This window comes from Pecten maximus, chromosome 18 (genome assembly GCF_902652985.1).
Source record: "Pecten maximus chromosome 18, xPecMax1.1, whole genome shotgun sequence".
Lineage (NCBI taxonomy): Eukaryota > Metazoa > Mollusca > Bivalvia > Pectinida > Pectinidae > Pecten > Pecten maximus.
In genome coordinates, this window is record NC_047032.1 from 3,778,298 (window position 1) to 3,793,516 (window position 15,219).

Genomic DNA, 15,219 nt, shown 5'->3' on the forward strand with positions numbered 1-15,219 from the left:
TTTTGTTTACACAAATTTGTTGAAACCTTAGCAAGAGCTTCTGTAGTCCCCGACTCCGTAAATCAATCCTACCATAGAACAGATCCCGTATAAATATAAATCCAAACTTTTTATCTGACATATGTCATAGATGTTAAATCATACAAACACCTTTGCATCTAGTTTTACTTTCCAGGAACTTATTTTTGACCTTCCAGAACTCATTTCAACCTTCCTGGAAACCATTTCAACCTTCCAGAAACTCATTTCAAAGTCCCAGAAAGTCATGTCAACCTTCGAGCTACTCATTTAAACCTTCCAGAAACTCATTTCAACCTTCCAGGAAATCATTTCAACTTTCCAGCGACTCATTTTAACCTTCCAGCGACTCATTTTAACCTTCCAGGAACTCATTTTAACCTTCCAGGAACTCATTTTAACCTTCCAGCTACTCATTTAAACCTTCCAGAAACTCATTTCAACCTTCCAGGAAATCATTTCAACTTTCCAGCGACTCATTTTAACCTTCCAGCGACTCATTTCAACCTTCCAGGAATTCATTTCAACCTTCCAGAGCTCATTTCAACCTTCAAGAACTCATTTCAACCTTCCAGAACTCATTTCAACCTTCAAGAACTCATTTTAACCTTCCAGTGACTCATTTCAACCTTCCTGGAACTCATGTCAACCTTCCAGCGACTCATTTCAACCTTCAAGGAATTCATTTCAACCTTCCAGAACTCATTTCAACCTTCCAGAACTCATTTCAACCTTCCAGTGACTCATTTCAACCTTCCAGGAACTCATTTTAACCTTCCAGGAACTCATTTCAACCTTCCAGAAACTCATTTCAACCTTCCAGGAACTCATTTCAACCTTCCAGGAACTCATGTCAACCTTCCAGCGACTCATTTCAACCTTCCAGGAATTCATTTCAACTTTCCAGCAACTCATTTCAACCTTCCAGGAATTCATTTCAACCTTCCAGAACTCATTTCAACCTTCCAGAACTCATTTCAACCTTCCAATGACTCATTTCAACCTTCAAATGACTCATTTTAACCTTCCAGAAACTCATTTCAACCTTCCAGAAACTCATGTCAACCTTCTAGGAAATCATTTCAACCTTCCAGGAACTCATGTCAACCTTCCAGCGACTCATTTCAACCTTCCAGGAATTCATTTCAACTTTCCAGCGACTCATTTCAACCTTCCAGGAACTCATTTTAACCTTCCAGGAACTCATTTTAACCTTCCAGAAACTCATTTCAACCTTTCTGGAAACCATTTCAAACTTCCAGAACTCATTTTAACCTTCCAGAACTCATTTCAACCTTCCAGTGACTCATTTCAACCTTCCAAAACTCATTTCAACCTTCTTGGAAACCATTTCAACTTTCCAGGGACTAATTTTAACCTTTCAGAACTCATTTCAAACTTCCAGAACTCATTTCAACCTTCCAGGGACTCATGCCAACCTTCCAGCAACTCATTTCAACCTTCCAGAATTAATTTCAACCTTCCAGATTTAATTTCAACCTTCCAGCGACTCATTTCAACCTTCCAGAATTAATTTCAACCTTCCAGAAACTCATTTCAACCTTCCTGGAAACGATTTCAACCTTCAAGGGACTCATTTAAACCTTCCAGACCTTATTTCAACCTTCCAGGAAATCATTTCAACTTTCCAGCGACTCATTTTAACCTTCCAGGAACTCATTTCAACCTTCCAGAACTCATTTCAACCTTCCAGCAAACCATTTCAACTTTCCAGCGACTCATTTTAACGTTCCAGAAACTCATTTCAACCTTCCTGGAAACCATTTCAACTTTCCAGCGACTCATTTCAACCTTCCAGAAATCATTTCAACCTTCCAGAACTCATGTCAACCTTCCAGGGACTCATTTCAACTTTCCAGCGACTCATTTTAACCTTCCAGGAACTCATTTCAACCTTCCAGAACTCATTTCAACCTTCCAGCAAACCATTTCAACTTTCCAGCGACTCATTTTAACGTTCCAGAAACTCATTTCAACCTTCCTGGAAAACATTTCAACTTTCCAGCGACTCATTTCAACCTTCCAGAAATCATTTCAACCTTCCAGAACTCATGTCAACCTTCCAGGGACTCATTTCAACCTTCCTGGAAACCATTTCAACTTTCCAGGAACTCATTTCCACCGTCCAGAAGGTCATTTCAAACTTCTAGGGACTCGTTTTTACCTCCCAGGAAATCGTTCCAACCTTCCATGAACTCATTTCAACCTGCTAGGGACTCATTTCAACCTTCCAGTGACTCATTTTACCTTCCAGGAACTCTAGGAACCATATTTACCTGTATCATTGTAATATAGTCTCCCACCATTCGACACAGGAGTTCATTCTGGCTTTCAGCATTGATTCGCAACACATACTCCAGCACTGTACTGTACATATCTGTTCCTCTGAAACAAATAACAAAATTTTGGTATAACTACATAGGTAATATCCTAACATCACATCACAAAAAGACATGATTGGTTGTGATTCCAGTGAAGTGTGTAACGCTTGCCATTTTAATGTATACTCCCATGGTGATATTCTTTCGGCCCTATCATCAAATTTTTCCCTACTAACAACTCTATAGTGACCAGGTACTGACTATAACTCCATGGTTACCTAGAGACCAGGTACTGCCCACAACTCTGTGGTTACCTGTGAAAAGGTACTTCCTATAACTCCATGGTTACCTAGTGACCAGGTGCTGCCACAACACCATGGTAACCTGCTGACTAGGTACTACCTACAGCTCCATGGTAACCTGTGACTAGGTACTACCTACAACTCCATGGTTACCTGCTGACTAGGTACTACCTACAACTCCATGGTTACCTGCTGACTAGGTACTACCTATAACTCCATGGTTACCAGCTGACTAGGTACTACCTACAACTCCATGGTTACCTGTGACTAGGTACTACCTACAACTCCATGGTTACCTGTGACTAGGTACTACCTACAACTCCATGGTTACCTGTGACTAGGTACTACCTACAACTCCATGGTTACCTGCTGACTAGGTACTACCTACAACTCCATGGTTACCTGCTGACTAGGTACTACCTACAACTCCATGGTTACCTGTGACTAGGTACTGCCTACAACTCCATGGTTACCTGCTGACTAGGTACTACCTACAACTCCATGGTTACCTGTGACTAGGTACTACCTACAACTCCATGGTTACCTGTGACTAGGTACTGCCTACAACTCCATGGTTACCCGCTGACTAGGTACTACCTACAACTCCATGGTTACCTGTGACTAGGTACTGCCTACAACTCCATGGTTACCTGCTGACTAGGTACTACCTACAACTCCATGGTTACCTGCTGACTAGGTACTACCTACAACTCCATGGTTACCTGTGACTAGGTACTGCCTACAACTCCAGGGTTACCTGCTGACTAGGTACTACCTACAACACCATGGTTACCTGTGACTAGGTACTGCCTACAACTCCATGGTTACCTGCTGACTAGGTACTACCTACAACTCCATGGTTACCTGTGACTGGGTACTGCCTACAACTCCATGGTTACCTGCTGACTAGGTACTGCCTACAACTCCATGGTTACCTGCTGACTAGGTACTGCCTACAACTTCATGGTTACCTGCTGACTAGGTACTGCCTACAACTCCATGGTTACCTGCTGACTGGGTACTGCCTACAACTCCATGGTTACCTGCTGACTAGGTACTACCTACAACTCCATGGTTACCTGTGACTGGGTACTGCCTACAACTCCATGGTTACCTGCTGACTAGGTACTTGGTCTCCTCCCTCAGTCGTGTGAAGTGCTGTTGGTAGGAGCCTGTCTCCAGGGTAATGACTGAGTGTGGTAGAGCTATTTTTAGCTTGGTGATGCCATAGTACCTACAGACATAGATATAAAATAGGATTACACCAATCGGAGTACATAGATGTAAAATAGGATTACACAAATCGGAGTACGTAGATATACAAGAGGCCCATGGGCCTTTAAACGGTCACCTGAGATTTGAAATATTTCAGTTAATTTAAATGACCCATTTTAGCCCCATCCATCAGCCCCTAGGGATCAGTCAGGGCCAACATGTGCATGTCATCAAACTGTCATCCCATGCTGATAATGTTAACCAAGTTAGAATGAATTCCAATCGAAATCAAACAAATTATAGTCAAAAATGTGATTTCCCTGTCTATACTATAGTAACGTCTCCCCCCTCCCCAGGGGCAAATGTGAGACCCCTGGGACATGAAATTCACAATTTTGGTAAAGCACCTTAAGACCCTTCAGCTCTCAGCTGGCAATAATACAAGAGGCCCAGAAGGCCTGTATCGCTCACCTGGGACTCACAGTATCGCTCACCTGGTTGATTTGACCAAACACCAAAATAATGTTCATGTTCAGTTCATTAGTAGCATTATTTGTTGATGTCTAACAATGCTATATATTGTTATGGGGTGGGGATCTCAAATGCTTCAAGATATAACCTGGAAACGAAGTCCGGTCTCAACATTCATTTTCGGGCCAGGTAATTAGCTAATACTAGATGGCTGTTGGCAATGTTGATTTCTTATCAGGTCCAAATTATTGTGTAACTCGGTAGCACATGGAACACAGTGGTCGGGTGGCACAGTGGTAACATACTTGTCTTTCACCTAGGCGTGGGGTGGTCGGGTGGCATAGTGGTAACACACTTGGCTTTCACCTAGGCGTGGGGTGGTCGGATGGCATAGTGGTAACACACTTGTCTTTCACCTAGGCGTGGGGTGGTCGGGTGGCATAGTGGTAACACACTTGGCTTTCACCTAGGCCTGGGGTGGTCGGATGGCGTAGTGGTAACACACTTGGCTTACACCTAGGTGTGGGGTGGTCGGGTGGCACATTGGTAACACACTTGTTTTTCACCTAGGCGTGGGGTGGTCGAGTGGCACAGTGGGAACACACTTGTCTTTCACCTAGGCGAGGATTGGTCAGGTGGCACAGTGGTAACACACTTGGCTTTCACCTAGGCCTGGGGTGGTCGGGTGGCACAGTGGTAACACACTCGCCTTTCACCTAGGCGTGGGTTGGTCGGGTAGCATAGTGGTAACACACTTGGCTTTCACCTAGGCGTGGGGTGGTCGAGTGGCACAGTGGGAACACACTTGTCTTTCACCTAGGCGAGGATTGGTCAGGTGGCACAGTGGTAACATACTTGGCTTTCACCTAGGTGTGGGGTGGTCGGGTGGCACAGTGGTAACACACTCGCCTTTCACCTAGGTGTGGGGTGGTCGGGTGGCACAGTGGTAACACACTCGCCTTTCACCTAGGCGAGGATTGGTCAGGTGGCACAGTGGTAACACACTTGGCTTTCACCTAGGCGAGAATTGGTTGGGTGGCACAGTGGTAACATACTTGTCTTTCACCTAGGCGTGGGGTGGTTGGGTGGCACAGTGGTAACATACTTGTCTTTCACCTAGGCGTGGGGTGGTCGGGTGGCACAGTGGTAACACACTTGTCTTTCACCTAGGCCTGGGGTGGTCGGGTGGCATAGTGGTAATGCACTTGGTTTTCACCTAGGTGTGGGGTGGTCGGGTGGCACAGTGGTAATGCACTTGGTTTTCACCTAGGTGTGGGGTGGTCGGGTGGCACAGTGGTAACACACTTGGCTTTCACCTAGGCCTGGGGTGGTCGGGTGGCACAGTGGTAACACACTCGCCTTTCACCTAGGCGTGGGTTGGTCGGGTAGCATAGTGGTAACACACTTGTCTTTCACCTAGGCCTGGGGTGGTCGGGTGGCGTAGTGGTAACACACTTGTCTTTCACCTAGGCGTAGTGTGGTCGGGTGGCGTAGTGGTAACACACTTGTCTTTCACCTAGGAGTGGGGTGGTCGGGTGGCATAGTGGTAACACTTTAAGCTTGTTTTTCACCTAGGTGTGGGGTGGTCGGGTGGCACAGTGGTAACACACTTGGCTTTCACCTAGGTGTGGGGTGGTCGGGTGGCGTAGTGGTAACACACTTGGCTTTCACCTAGGTGTGGGGTGGTCGGGTGGCATAGTGGTAACACACTTGGCTTTCACCTAGGCGTAGTGTGGTCAGGTGGCACAGTGGTAACACACTTGGCTTTCACCTAGGTGTGGGGTGGTCGGGTGGCACAGTGGTAACACACTTGTCTTTCACCTAGGTGTGGGGTGGTCGGGTGGCACAGTGGTAACACACTTGTCTTTCACTTAGGCGTGGGGTGGTCGGGTGGCACAGTGGTAACACACTCGCCTTTCACCTAGGTGTGGGGTGGTCGGGTGGCGGAGTGGTAACACTTGTTATTCACCTAGGCGTGGGGTGGTCGGGTGGCATAGTGGTAACACACTTGGCTTTCACCTAGGTGTGGGGTGGTCGGGTGACACAGTGGTAACACACTCGCCTTTCACCTAGGTGTGGGGTGGTCGGGTGGCATAGTGGTAACACTTGTTATTCACCTAGGCGTGGGGTGGTCGGGTGGCATAGTGGTAACACACTTGGCTTTCACCTAGGTGTGGGGTAGTCGGGTGGCACAGTGGTAACACACTCGCCTTTCACCTAGGCGTGGGGTGGTCGGGTGGCGGAGTGGTAACACACTTGTCTTTCACCTAGGTATGGGGTGGTCGAGTGGCATAGTGGTAACACACTTGGCTTTCACCTAGGTATGGGGTGGTCGGGTGGCATAGTGGTAACACACTTGGCTTTCACCTAGGCGAGGATTGGTCAGGTGACACAGTGGTAACACACTTGGCTTTCACCTAGGCGAGGATTGGTCGGGTGGCATAGTGGTAACACACTTGGCTTTCACCTAGGCGAGGATTGGTCAGGTGACACAGTGGTAACACACTTGTCTTTCACCTAGGTATGGGGTGGTCGAGTGGCATAGTGGTAACACACTTGGCTTTCACCTAGGTGTGGGGTGGTCGGGTGACACAGTGGTAACACACTTGTCTTTCACCTAGGCGAGGATTGGTCAGGTGACACAGTGGTAACATACTTGTCTTTCACCTAGGCGAGGATTGGTCAGGTGACACAGTGGTAACACACTTGTCTTTCACCTAGTCGTGGGATGGTCGGGTGACACAGTGGTAACATACTTGTTTTTCACCTAGGCGTGGGGTGGTCGGGTGGCACAGTGGTAACACACTCGCCTTTCACCTAGGCGTGGGGTGGTCGGGTGGCATAGTGGTAACACACTTGGCTTTCACCTAGGTATGGGGTGGTCGGGTGGCACAGTGGTAACACACTTGTCTTTCACCTAGGTGTGGGGTGGTCGAGTGGCATAGTGGTAACACACTTGGCTTTCACCTAGGTATGGGGTGGTTGGGTGGCACAGTGGTAACTTGTTTTACTATTGTTGTACTGTAAAATTATAAAGTTTACATTTATGAGTAAGTATTACTAAGTAATTAACCTGACTCGTACTTACTTGAAAGTCGCGACAATATTTTTGTGTCCAAAGTACTGGCTGAACGTCTGGTGTAAGGAATGTGTACAAGTCTCAGACTTCACTCGTCGCATGAAACTGTTACCATAGAAATGGAGCTCCAGATACTTAGCAAAGGAAATATTCCACGTGTCCTGACTCATAGGCATCAAGGGAGTGGCCTGCAAGGGTCATCGAAAGATTTACTCAAAATCAAAATCAACATCAACATCAACATCAAAATCACCATCACCATCAAGATAAACATCACCATCAACACCAACATCAACATCAACATCAAAATCAACATCATCATCAACATCAACATCAACATCAACATCGACATCAACATAAACATCACCATCAACATTACCATAAACATCAACATCAACATAAACATCAACATCAACATAAACATCAACATCAACATCATCATCAATATCAACATCAACATCAACATTACCATCAACATCAACATCAACATCAACATTACCATAAACATCAACATCAACATAAACATCAACATCAACATCGACATCAACATAAACATCACCATCAACATTACCATAAACATCAACATCAACATAAACATCAACATAAACATCAACATCAACATCAATATCAATATCAACATCAACATCAACATTACCATCAATATCAACATCAACATCAACATTACCATCAACATCACAATCAAAATCAACAATCACCGTCAACATTAACATAAACATCACCATCAACATCATCATCACTATAAACATCAACATCAAAATCAACAATCAACATTAACCTCAAAATCACCATAAACATCAACATCAACATCAACATCAACATTACCATAAACATCAACATCAACATAAACATCAACATCAACATCGACATCAACATAAACATCACCATCAACATTACCATAAACATCAACATCAACATAAACATCAACATAAACATCAACATCAATATCAACATCAACATCAACATTACCATCAATATCAACATCAACATCAACATTACCATCAACATCACAATCAAAATCAACAATCACCGTCAACATTAACATAAACATCACCATCAACATCATCATCATCATCAACATCAACATCAAAATCAACAATCAACATCACCATCAACATCAACATCAACATTACCATCAACATCAACATCAACATCACCATCAACATCAACATCAACATCAACATTACCATCAACATCAACATCAACAAATGAATGTATCTCATTATAATATATAACTTGAAGCATTATCTTAACAAAAAACAAACATGGCCGAGAACACTTTTAGCTACTTAAGGAACAGTGGTTGTTTTACGCAACTTCTGTTATCACTTCATTTAAGATTATACTTATATACAGCAAAATCATGTAGTTATGATAAACCAGCATTCTGGGTATAGCTATAGCAATACATGTCCCCTACAGGCTCCAGTGACCTTGACCTATAACAATACATGTCCCCTACAGGCTCCAGTGACCTTAACCTATAGCAATACATGTCCCCTACAGGCTCCAGTGACCTTGACCTATAGCAATACATGTCCCCTACAGGCTCCAGTGACCTTGACCTTCCCCTACAGGCTCCAGTGACCTTGACCTTCCCCTACAGGCTCAAGTGACCTTGACCTTCCCCTACAGGCTCCAGTGACCTTGACCTTCCCCTACAGGCTTCAGTGACCTTGACCTTCCCCTAAAGGCTCCAGTGACCTTGACCTTCCCCTACAGGCTCCAGTGACCTTGACTTTGACCAGAAAACCCTGAAACTCGAACTTAATCTGTAGTCACTCTAGCGGAAGCTACATACCAACTTTCACCAAGCTGAACATACCCTGAAGCATAGCTGAGTGCAGAAAATGGAGTGGACGGACTGACAGACAGACAGTTGGATGGACGAACGAACTGGGAGAAAACACAAGTGCAACCAATGATTGCGAAAGCTCACCGGCGACAGCAATCACACTATGCATTCATTCTTTATGTATGTATAAGCATGTCATTTTGAAATTGTATGTCACATAATATCGCTCCTAGACCTCTAATGAATGTATAAACCAAAGTCGAACTGTCGCCAGGATGGCTGACTAATACCCTTGCAATCTACACAATCAAGTCAACAGTGAATTGGAACTGTTAATTAGAGGCCAACAAAGATAACCCAGTTATATTGTGACCAGTTGCCATAGCAACCATAATTTTGAGAAAAAGAAAGTGAGATGTAGATTTGCACATGGTCCTCTATATTTGTGTGAAGTTTCATTAAAATCGGCCATTTGGTTTAGGAGGAGTTGTCCGGACAAAATTAAAGTTATGGTTCTTATCAGAAAACCTGTTTATAGTGACCAGTTGCCATAGCAACCTTAATTTTGAGATAAAGAAGGTAGCATGCACATCTACACATGGTCCTCTATATTTGTGTGAAGTTTCATTGAAATTGGCCCTTCAGTTTAGGAGGAGTTGTCCGGACAAAATTAAAGTTATGGTTCTTATCAGAAAACCTGTTTATAGTGACCAGTTGCCATAGCAACCATAATTTTGAGAAAAAGAAAGTGGCATGCACATCTACACATGATCATTTATATGTCTGTGAAGTTTCATTGGAATCGGCCCATTGGTTTAGGAGGAGTTGTCCGGACAAAATGTGTCTACAGACAGACGGACAACCTGATTCCAGTATACCCCCCTAACTTCGTTGCGGAGGTATAATAAGAAGGGTGTGGACTTAAAAGCTTTTCAAAAGTAACCCCCAAAATCTTTAAAATGAGTTTTTGTGTCAAAAAAAGTAAGTCCACTAAATAATAAAATGCCAAAATGCCAATTTTTTTCTGCATGATTTGCCACATTCTGATGAATGTATAAACCAAATTAGAAGGGTGATAGGTGTATACTTTTGGACTTACCCCAAAAACTTTAAAGTTAGTTTTGGTGCAAAAAAGTTAAGTGCACAACGAGGTAAAATGCGAAAAAATCGCAATTCTTTTCTGCATTTTATTGCCTTAACATCAGTCCTAGACCTCTAATGAATGTATAAACCAAATTAGAAGGGCATGAGGTGTATACTTTTGGACTTATAAGCTTTCCAAAAACTTACTCCAAAAACTTTAAAGTTTTGGGGTGGGACGCCAATGCGGACGCCGGGGTGACAGCATTAGCTCTAGATCTGGGTTACTTATAACCGGTGAGCTTATAAAGACTAATAAGCAACCTTTTTTTTTTTTTTTCTTCCTTACATATGCATACATGTAGCAAAACATAATATTGGTATATATTTAATTGCAGCAATTACATTTTTTCATATGCTTAATAAAAATTCGCTTATTGATACATGAAGTATACCTCAGATGCTGTTTCGTCATAATACATTAAATCTTGCAATTTATTAGAGTGTCGCATAAAATGAATGTGTTCATCATGATTTCATATGATCTCATTGTGTAGTGTGGCTGATAGAACATGCTCTTTTATATTATATATATATATATTTTTTTTTGTATTGTGATGCTATAGCTATTTGTGGCATACTTCAGGTAAGGATATTGCCATATTAATTCAGAAGAAATTTTTTTATACATGTAGATATACAAAAAAAGACATACATAAAGACTTCTTTCATACACGCACAGACTCGTACTTTAACAGTAGTAGAGTTCTAGAAGTAACCTTTTTTTGATTTGTAACGTTATAAGTGCTTTCATATCAACCCATCTTTTTTCAAATTTTTGGACAGTCATATTTTTCCTATGAATGTACTGTTCAATTTTGTAATGTTTTTCTAGTTCCATTTTGAATATAAATAGAGCAGGCAGATGGTTTTTATACTTTTGCTTGTATATGATTTAATTGTGTAATTTTGCTAAAACAATAATTAAGTTTACGTTGTTTATTTCCTTGTCCGTTTTCCCAAGGATCAACATCTGAATTATTCAAACTCAGAGTTTTCCCGGTTTTGTTTTCTACCCATGTGGTGAATTCTTGCCAAAATTTTGTAACAAGAGTACATTCCCAAAACAAGTGGATTATTGATTCTATATTTGCTTTACAAAATGAGCATACAGGCGAGTTAATTACATTTATCATACACAGGTATTTGTTTGTGCTAACGATAACTAATAAGCAGACTTACTTATCTGATGTCATCACTGATACTGTGCATAGTCACATGATTTTAACTGTCTGTGAGACTGTTGACAGAATATTATACCTGTCTACATTTCCTGCACCAGTTCCACATCATAATGGCGCTCTCTCCTCCAGGAACGCAGTTCTTCAACTTCCGCAGAGAAATATAGATGGCACCATTGTTGTGTACGATTCTGCGTACATGGTCCAACATGGGAATGTCACATGCCTCCGAAGGACATGTGTAGGGCTGCAGCGAGTACGACTCTCTAAAAACATCAAAATCACATCTATCACTTAAAATTACACGACTCTTGAGACTAAATTCTTACACTTTTAAATTAGTACCTTGTTATGAAATTAATGTAATCTGGGGCTGTATAATGACTAATTAGATGTTTGGTAGTTATATATCTGAGGGCTGTATAATGACTAATTAGATGTTTGTTTGGTAGTTATATATCTGGGGGCTGTATAATGACTAATTAGATGTTTGGTAGTTATATATCTGAGGGCTGTATAATGACTAATTAGATGTTTGTTTGGTAGTTATATATCTGGGGGCTGTATAATGACTAATTAGATGTTTGGTAGTTATATATCTGAGGGCTGTATAATGACTAATTAGATGTTTGTTTGGTAGTTATATATCTGGGGGCTGTATCATGACTAATTAGATGTTTGGTAGTTATATATCTGAGGGCTGTATAATGACTAATTAGATGTTTGGTAGTTATATATCTGAGGGCTGTATAATGACTAATTAGATGTTTGGTAGTTATATATCTGAGGGCTGTATAATGACTAATTAGATGTTTGGTAGTTATATATCTGAGGGCTGTATAATGACTAATTAGATGTTTGTGTGGTAGTTATATATCTGAGGGCTGTATAATGACTAATTAGATGTTTGGTAGTTATATATCGGAGGGCTGTATAATGACTTATTAGATGTTTGGTAGTTATATATCTGGGGGCTGTATAATGACTAATTAGATGTTTGGTAGTTATATATCTGAGGGCTGTATAATGACTAATTAGATGTTTGGTAGTTATATATCTGAGGGCTGTATAATGACTAATTAGATGTTTGGTAGTTATATATCTGAGGGCTGTATAATGACTAATTAGATGTTTGTGTGGTAGTTATATATCTGAGGGCTGTATAATGACTAATTAGATGTTTGGTAGTTATATATCTGAGGGCTGTATAATGACTAATTAGATGTTTGGTAGTTATATATCTGAGGGCTGTATAATGACTAATTAGATGTTTGTGTGGTAGTTATATATCTGAGGGCTGTATAATGACTAATTAGATGTTTGTTTGGTAATTATATATCTGAGGGCTGTATAATGACTAATTAGATGTTTGGTAGTTATATATCTGAGGGCTGTATAATGACTAATTAGATGTTTGGTAGTTATATATCTGAGGGCTGTATAATGACTAATTAGATGTTTGGTAGTTATATATCTGAGGGCTGTATAATGACTAATTAGATGTTTGTGTGGTAGTTATATATCTGAGGGGTGTATAATGACTAATTAGATGTTTGGTAGTTATATATCGGAGGGCTGTATAATGACTTATTAGATGTTTGGTAGTTATATATCTGGGGGCTGTATAATGACTAATTAGATGTTTGGTAGTTATATATCTGAGGGCTGTATAATGACTAATTAGATGTTTGTTTGGTAGTTATATATCTGGGGGCTGTATAATGACTAATTAGATGTTTGTTTGGTAGTTATATATCTGAGGGCTGTATAATGACTAATTAGATGTTTGGTAGTTATATATCTGAGGGCTGTATAATGACTAATTAGATGTTTGGTAGTTATATATCTGAGGGCTGTATAATGACTAATTAGATGTTTGGTAGTTATATATCTGAGGGCTGTATAATGACTAATTAGATGTTTGTTTGGTAGTTATATATATGAGGGCTGTATAATGACTAATTAGATGTTTGTGTGGTAGTTATATATCTGAGGGGTGTATAATGACTAATTAGATGTTTGGTAGTTATATATCGGAGGGCTGTATAATGACTTATTAGATGTTTGGTAGTTATATATCTGGGGGCTGTATAATGACTAATTAGATGTTTGGTAGTTATATATCTGAGGGCTGTATAATGACTAATTAGATGTTTGTTTGGTAGTTATATATCTGGGGGCTGTATAATGACTAATTAGATGTTTGTTTGGTAGTTATATATCTGAGGGCTGTATAATGACTAATTAGATGTTTGGTAGTTATATATCTGAGGGCTGTATAATGACTAATTAGATGTTTGGTAGTTATATATCTGAGGGCTGTATAATGACTAATTAGATGTTTGGTAGTTATATATCTGAGGGCTGTATAATGACTAATTAGATGTTTGTTTGGTAGTTATATATATGAGGGCTGTATAATGACTAATTAGATGTTTGTTTGCTAGTTATATATCTGAGGGCGGTATAATGACTAATTAGATGTTTGGTAGTTATATATCTGAGGGCTGTATAATGACAAATTAGATGTTTGTTTGGTAGTTATATATCTGAGGGCTGTATAATGACTAATTCGATGTTTGGTAGTTATATATCTGAGGGCTGTATAATGACTAATTAGATGTTTGTTTGGTAGTTATATATCTGAAGGCTGTATAATGACTAATTAGATGTTTGGTAGTTATATATCTGAGGGCTGTATAATGACTAATTAGATGTTTGTTTGGTAGTTATATATCTGAGGGCTGTATAATGACTAATTAGATGTTTGGTAGTTATATATCTGGGGGCTGTATAATGACTAATTAGATGTTTGTTTGGTAGTTATATATCTGAGGGCTGTATAATGACTAATTAGATGTTTGGTAGTTATATATCTGGGGGCTGTATAATGACTAATTAGATGTTTGGTAGTTATATATCTGAGGGCTGTATAATGACTAATTAGATGTTTGTTTGGTAGTTATATATCTGAGGGCTGTATAATGACTAATTAGATGTTTGGTAGTTATATATCTGAGGGCTGTATAATGACTAATTAGATGTTTGGTAGTTATATATCTGAGGGCTGTATAATGACTAATTAGACGTTTGGTAGTTATACATCTGAGGGCTGTATAATGACTAATTAGACGTTTGGTAGTTATATATCTGAGGGCTGTATAATGACTAATTAGATGTTTGGTAGTTATATATCTGAGGGCTGTATAATGACTAATTAGATGTTTGGTAGTTATATATCTGAGGGCTGTATAATGACTAATTAGATGTTTGGTAGTTATATATCTGAGGGCTGTATAATGACTAATTAGATGTTTGGTAGTTATATATCTGAGGGCTGTATAATGACTAATTAGACGTTTGGTAGTTATATATCTGGGGGCTGTATAATGACTAATTAGATGTTTGGTAGTTATATATCTGAGGGCTGTATAATGACTAATTAGATGTTTGTTTGGTAGTTATATATCTGAGGGCTGTATAATGACTAATTAGATGTTTGGTAGTTATATATCTGGGGGCTGTATAATGACTAATTAGATGTTTGGTAGTTATATATCTGAGGGCTGTATAATGACTAATTAGATGTTTGTTTGGTAGTTATATATCTGAGGGCTGTATAATGACTAATTAGATGTTTGGTAGTTATATATCTGAG

At 40.3% G+C, this 15,219-nt stretch overlaps 1 protein-coding gene across 1 annotated transcript in view; it reads right to left on the reverse strand.

The window, feature by feature from the left end:
* LOC117316957 (1-phosphatidylinositol 3-phosphate 5-kinase-like) overlaps positions 1-15,219 on the reverse strand; it is a 122,310-nt gene that overhangs the window by 51,052 nt on the left and 56,039 nt on the right. The window contains exons 23-26 of the mRNA XM_033871735.1: positions 11,641-11,827; positions 7,437-7,615; positions 3,777-3,896; positions 2,316-2,424 (exon numbers count right to left, since the gene is read on the reverse strand). Of these exons, the coding sequence (XP_033727626.1) occupies positions 2,316-2,424; positions 3,777-3,896; positions 7,437-7,615; positions 11,641-11,827 (595 nt within the window). The remainder of the gene's footprint in view (positions 1-2,315; positions 2,425-3,776; positions 3,897-7,436; positions 7,616-11,640; positions 11,828-15,219) is intronic.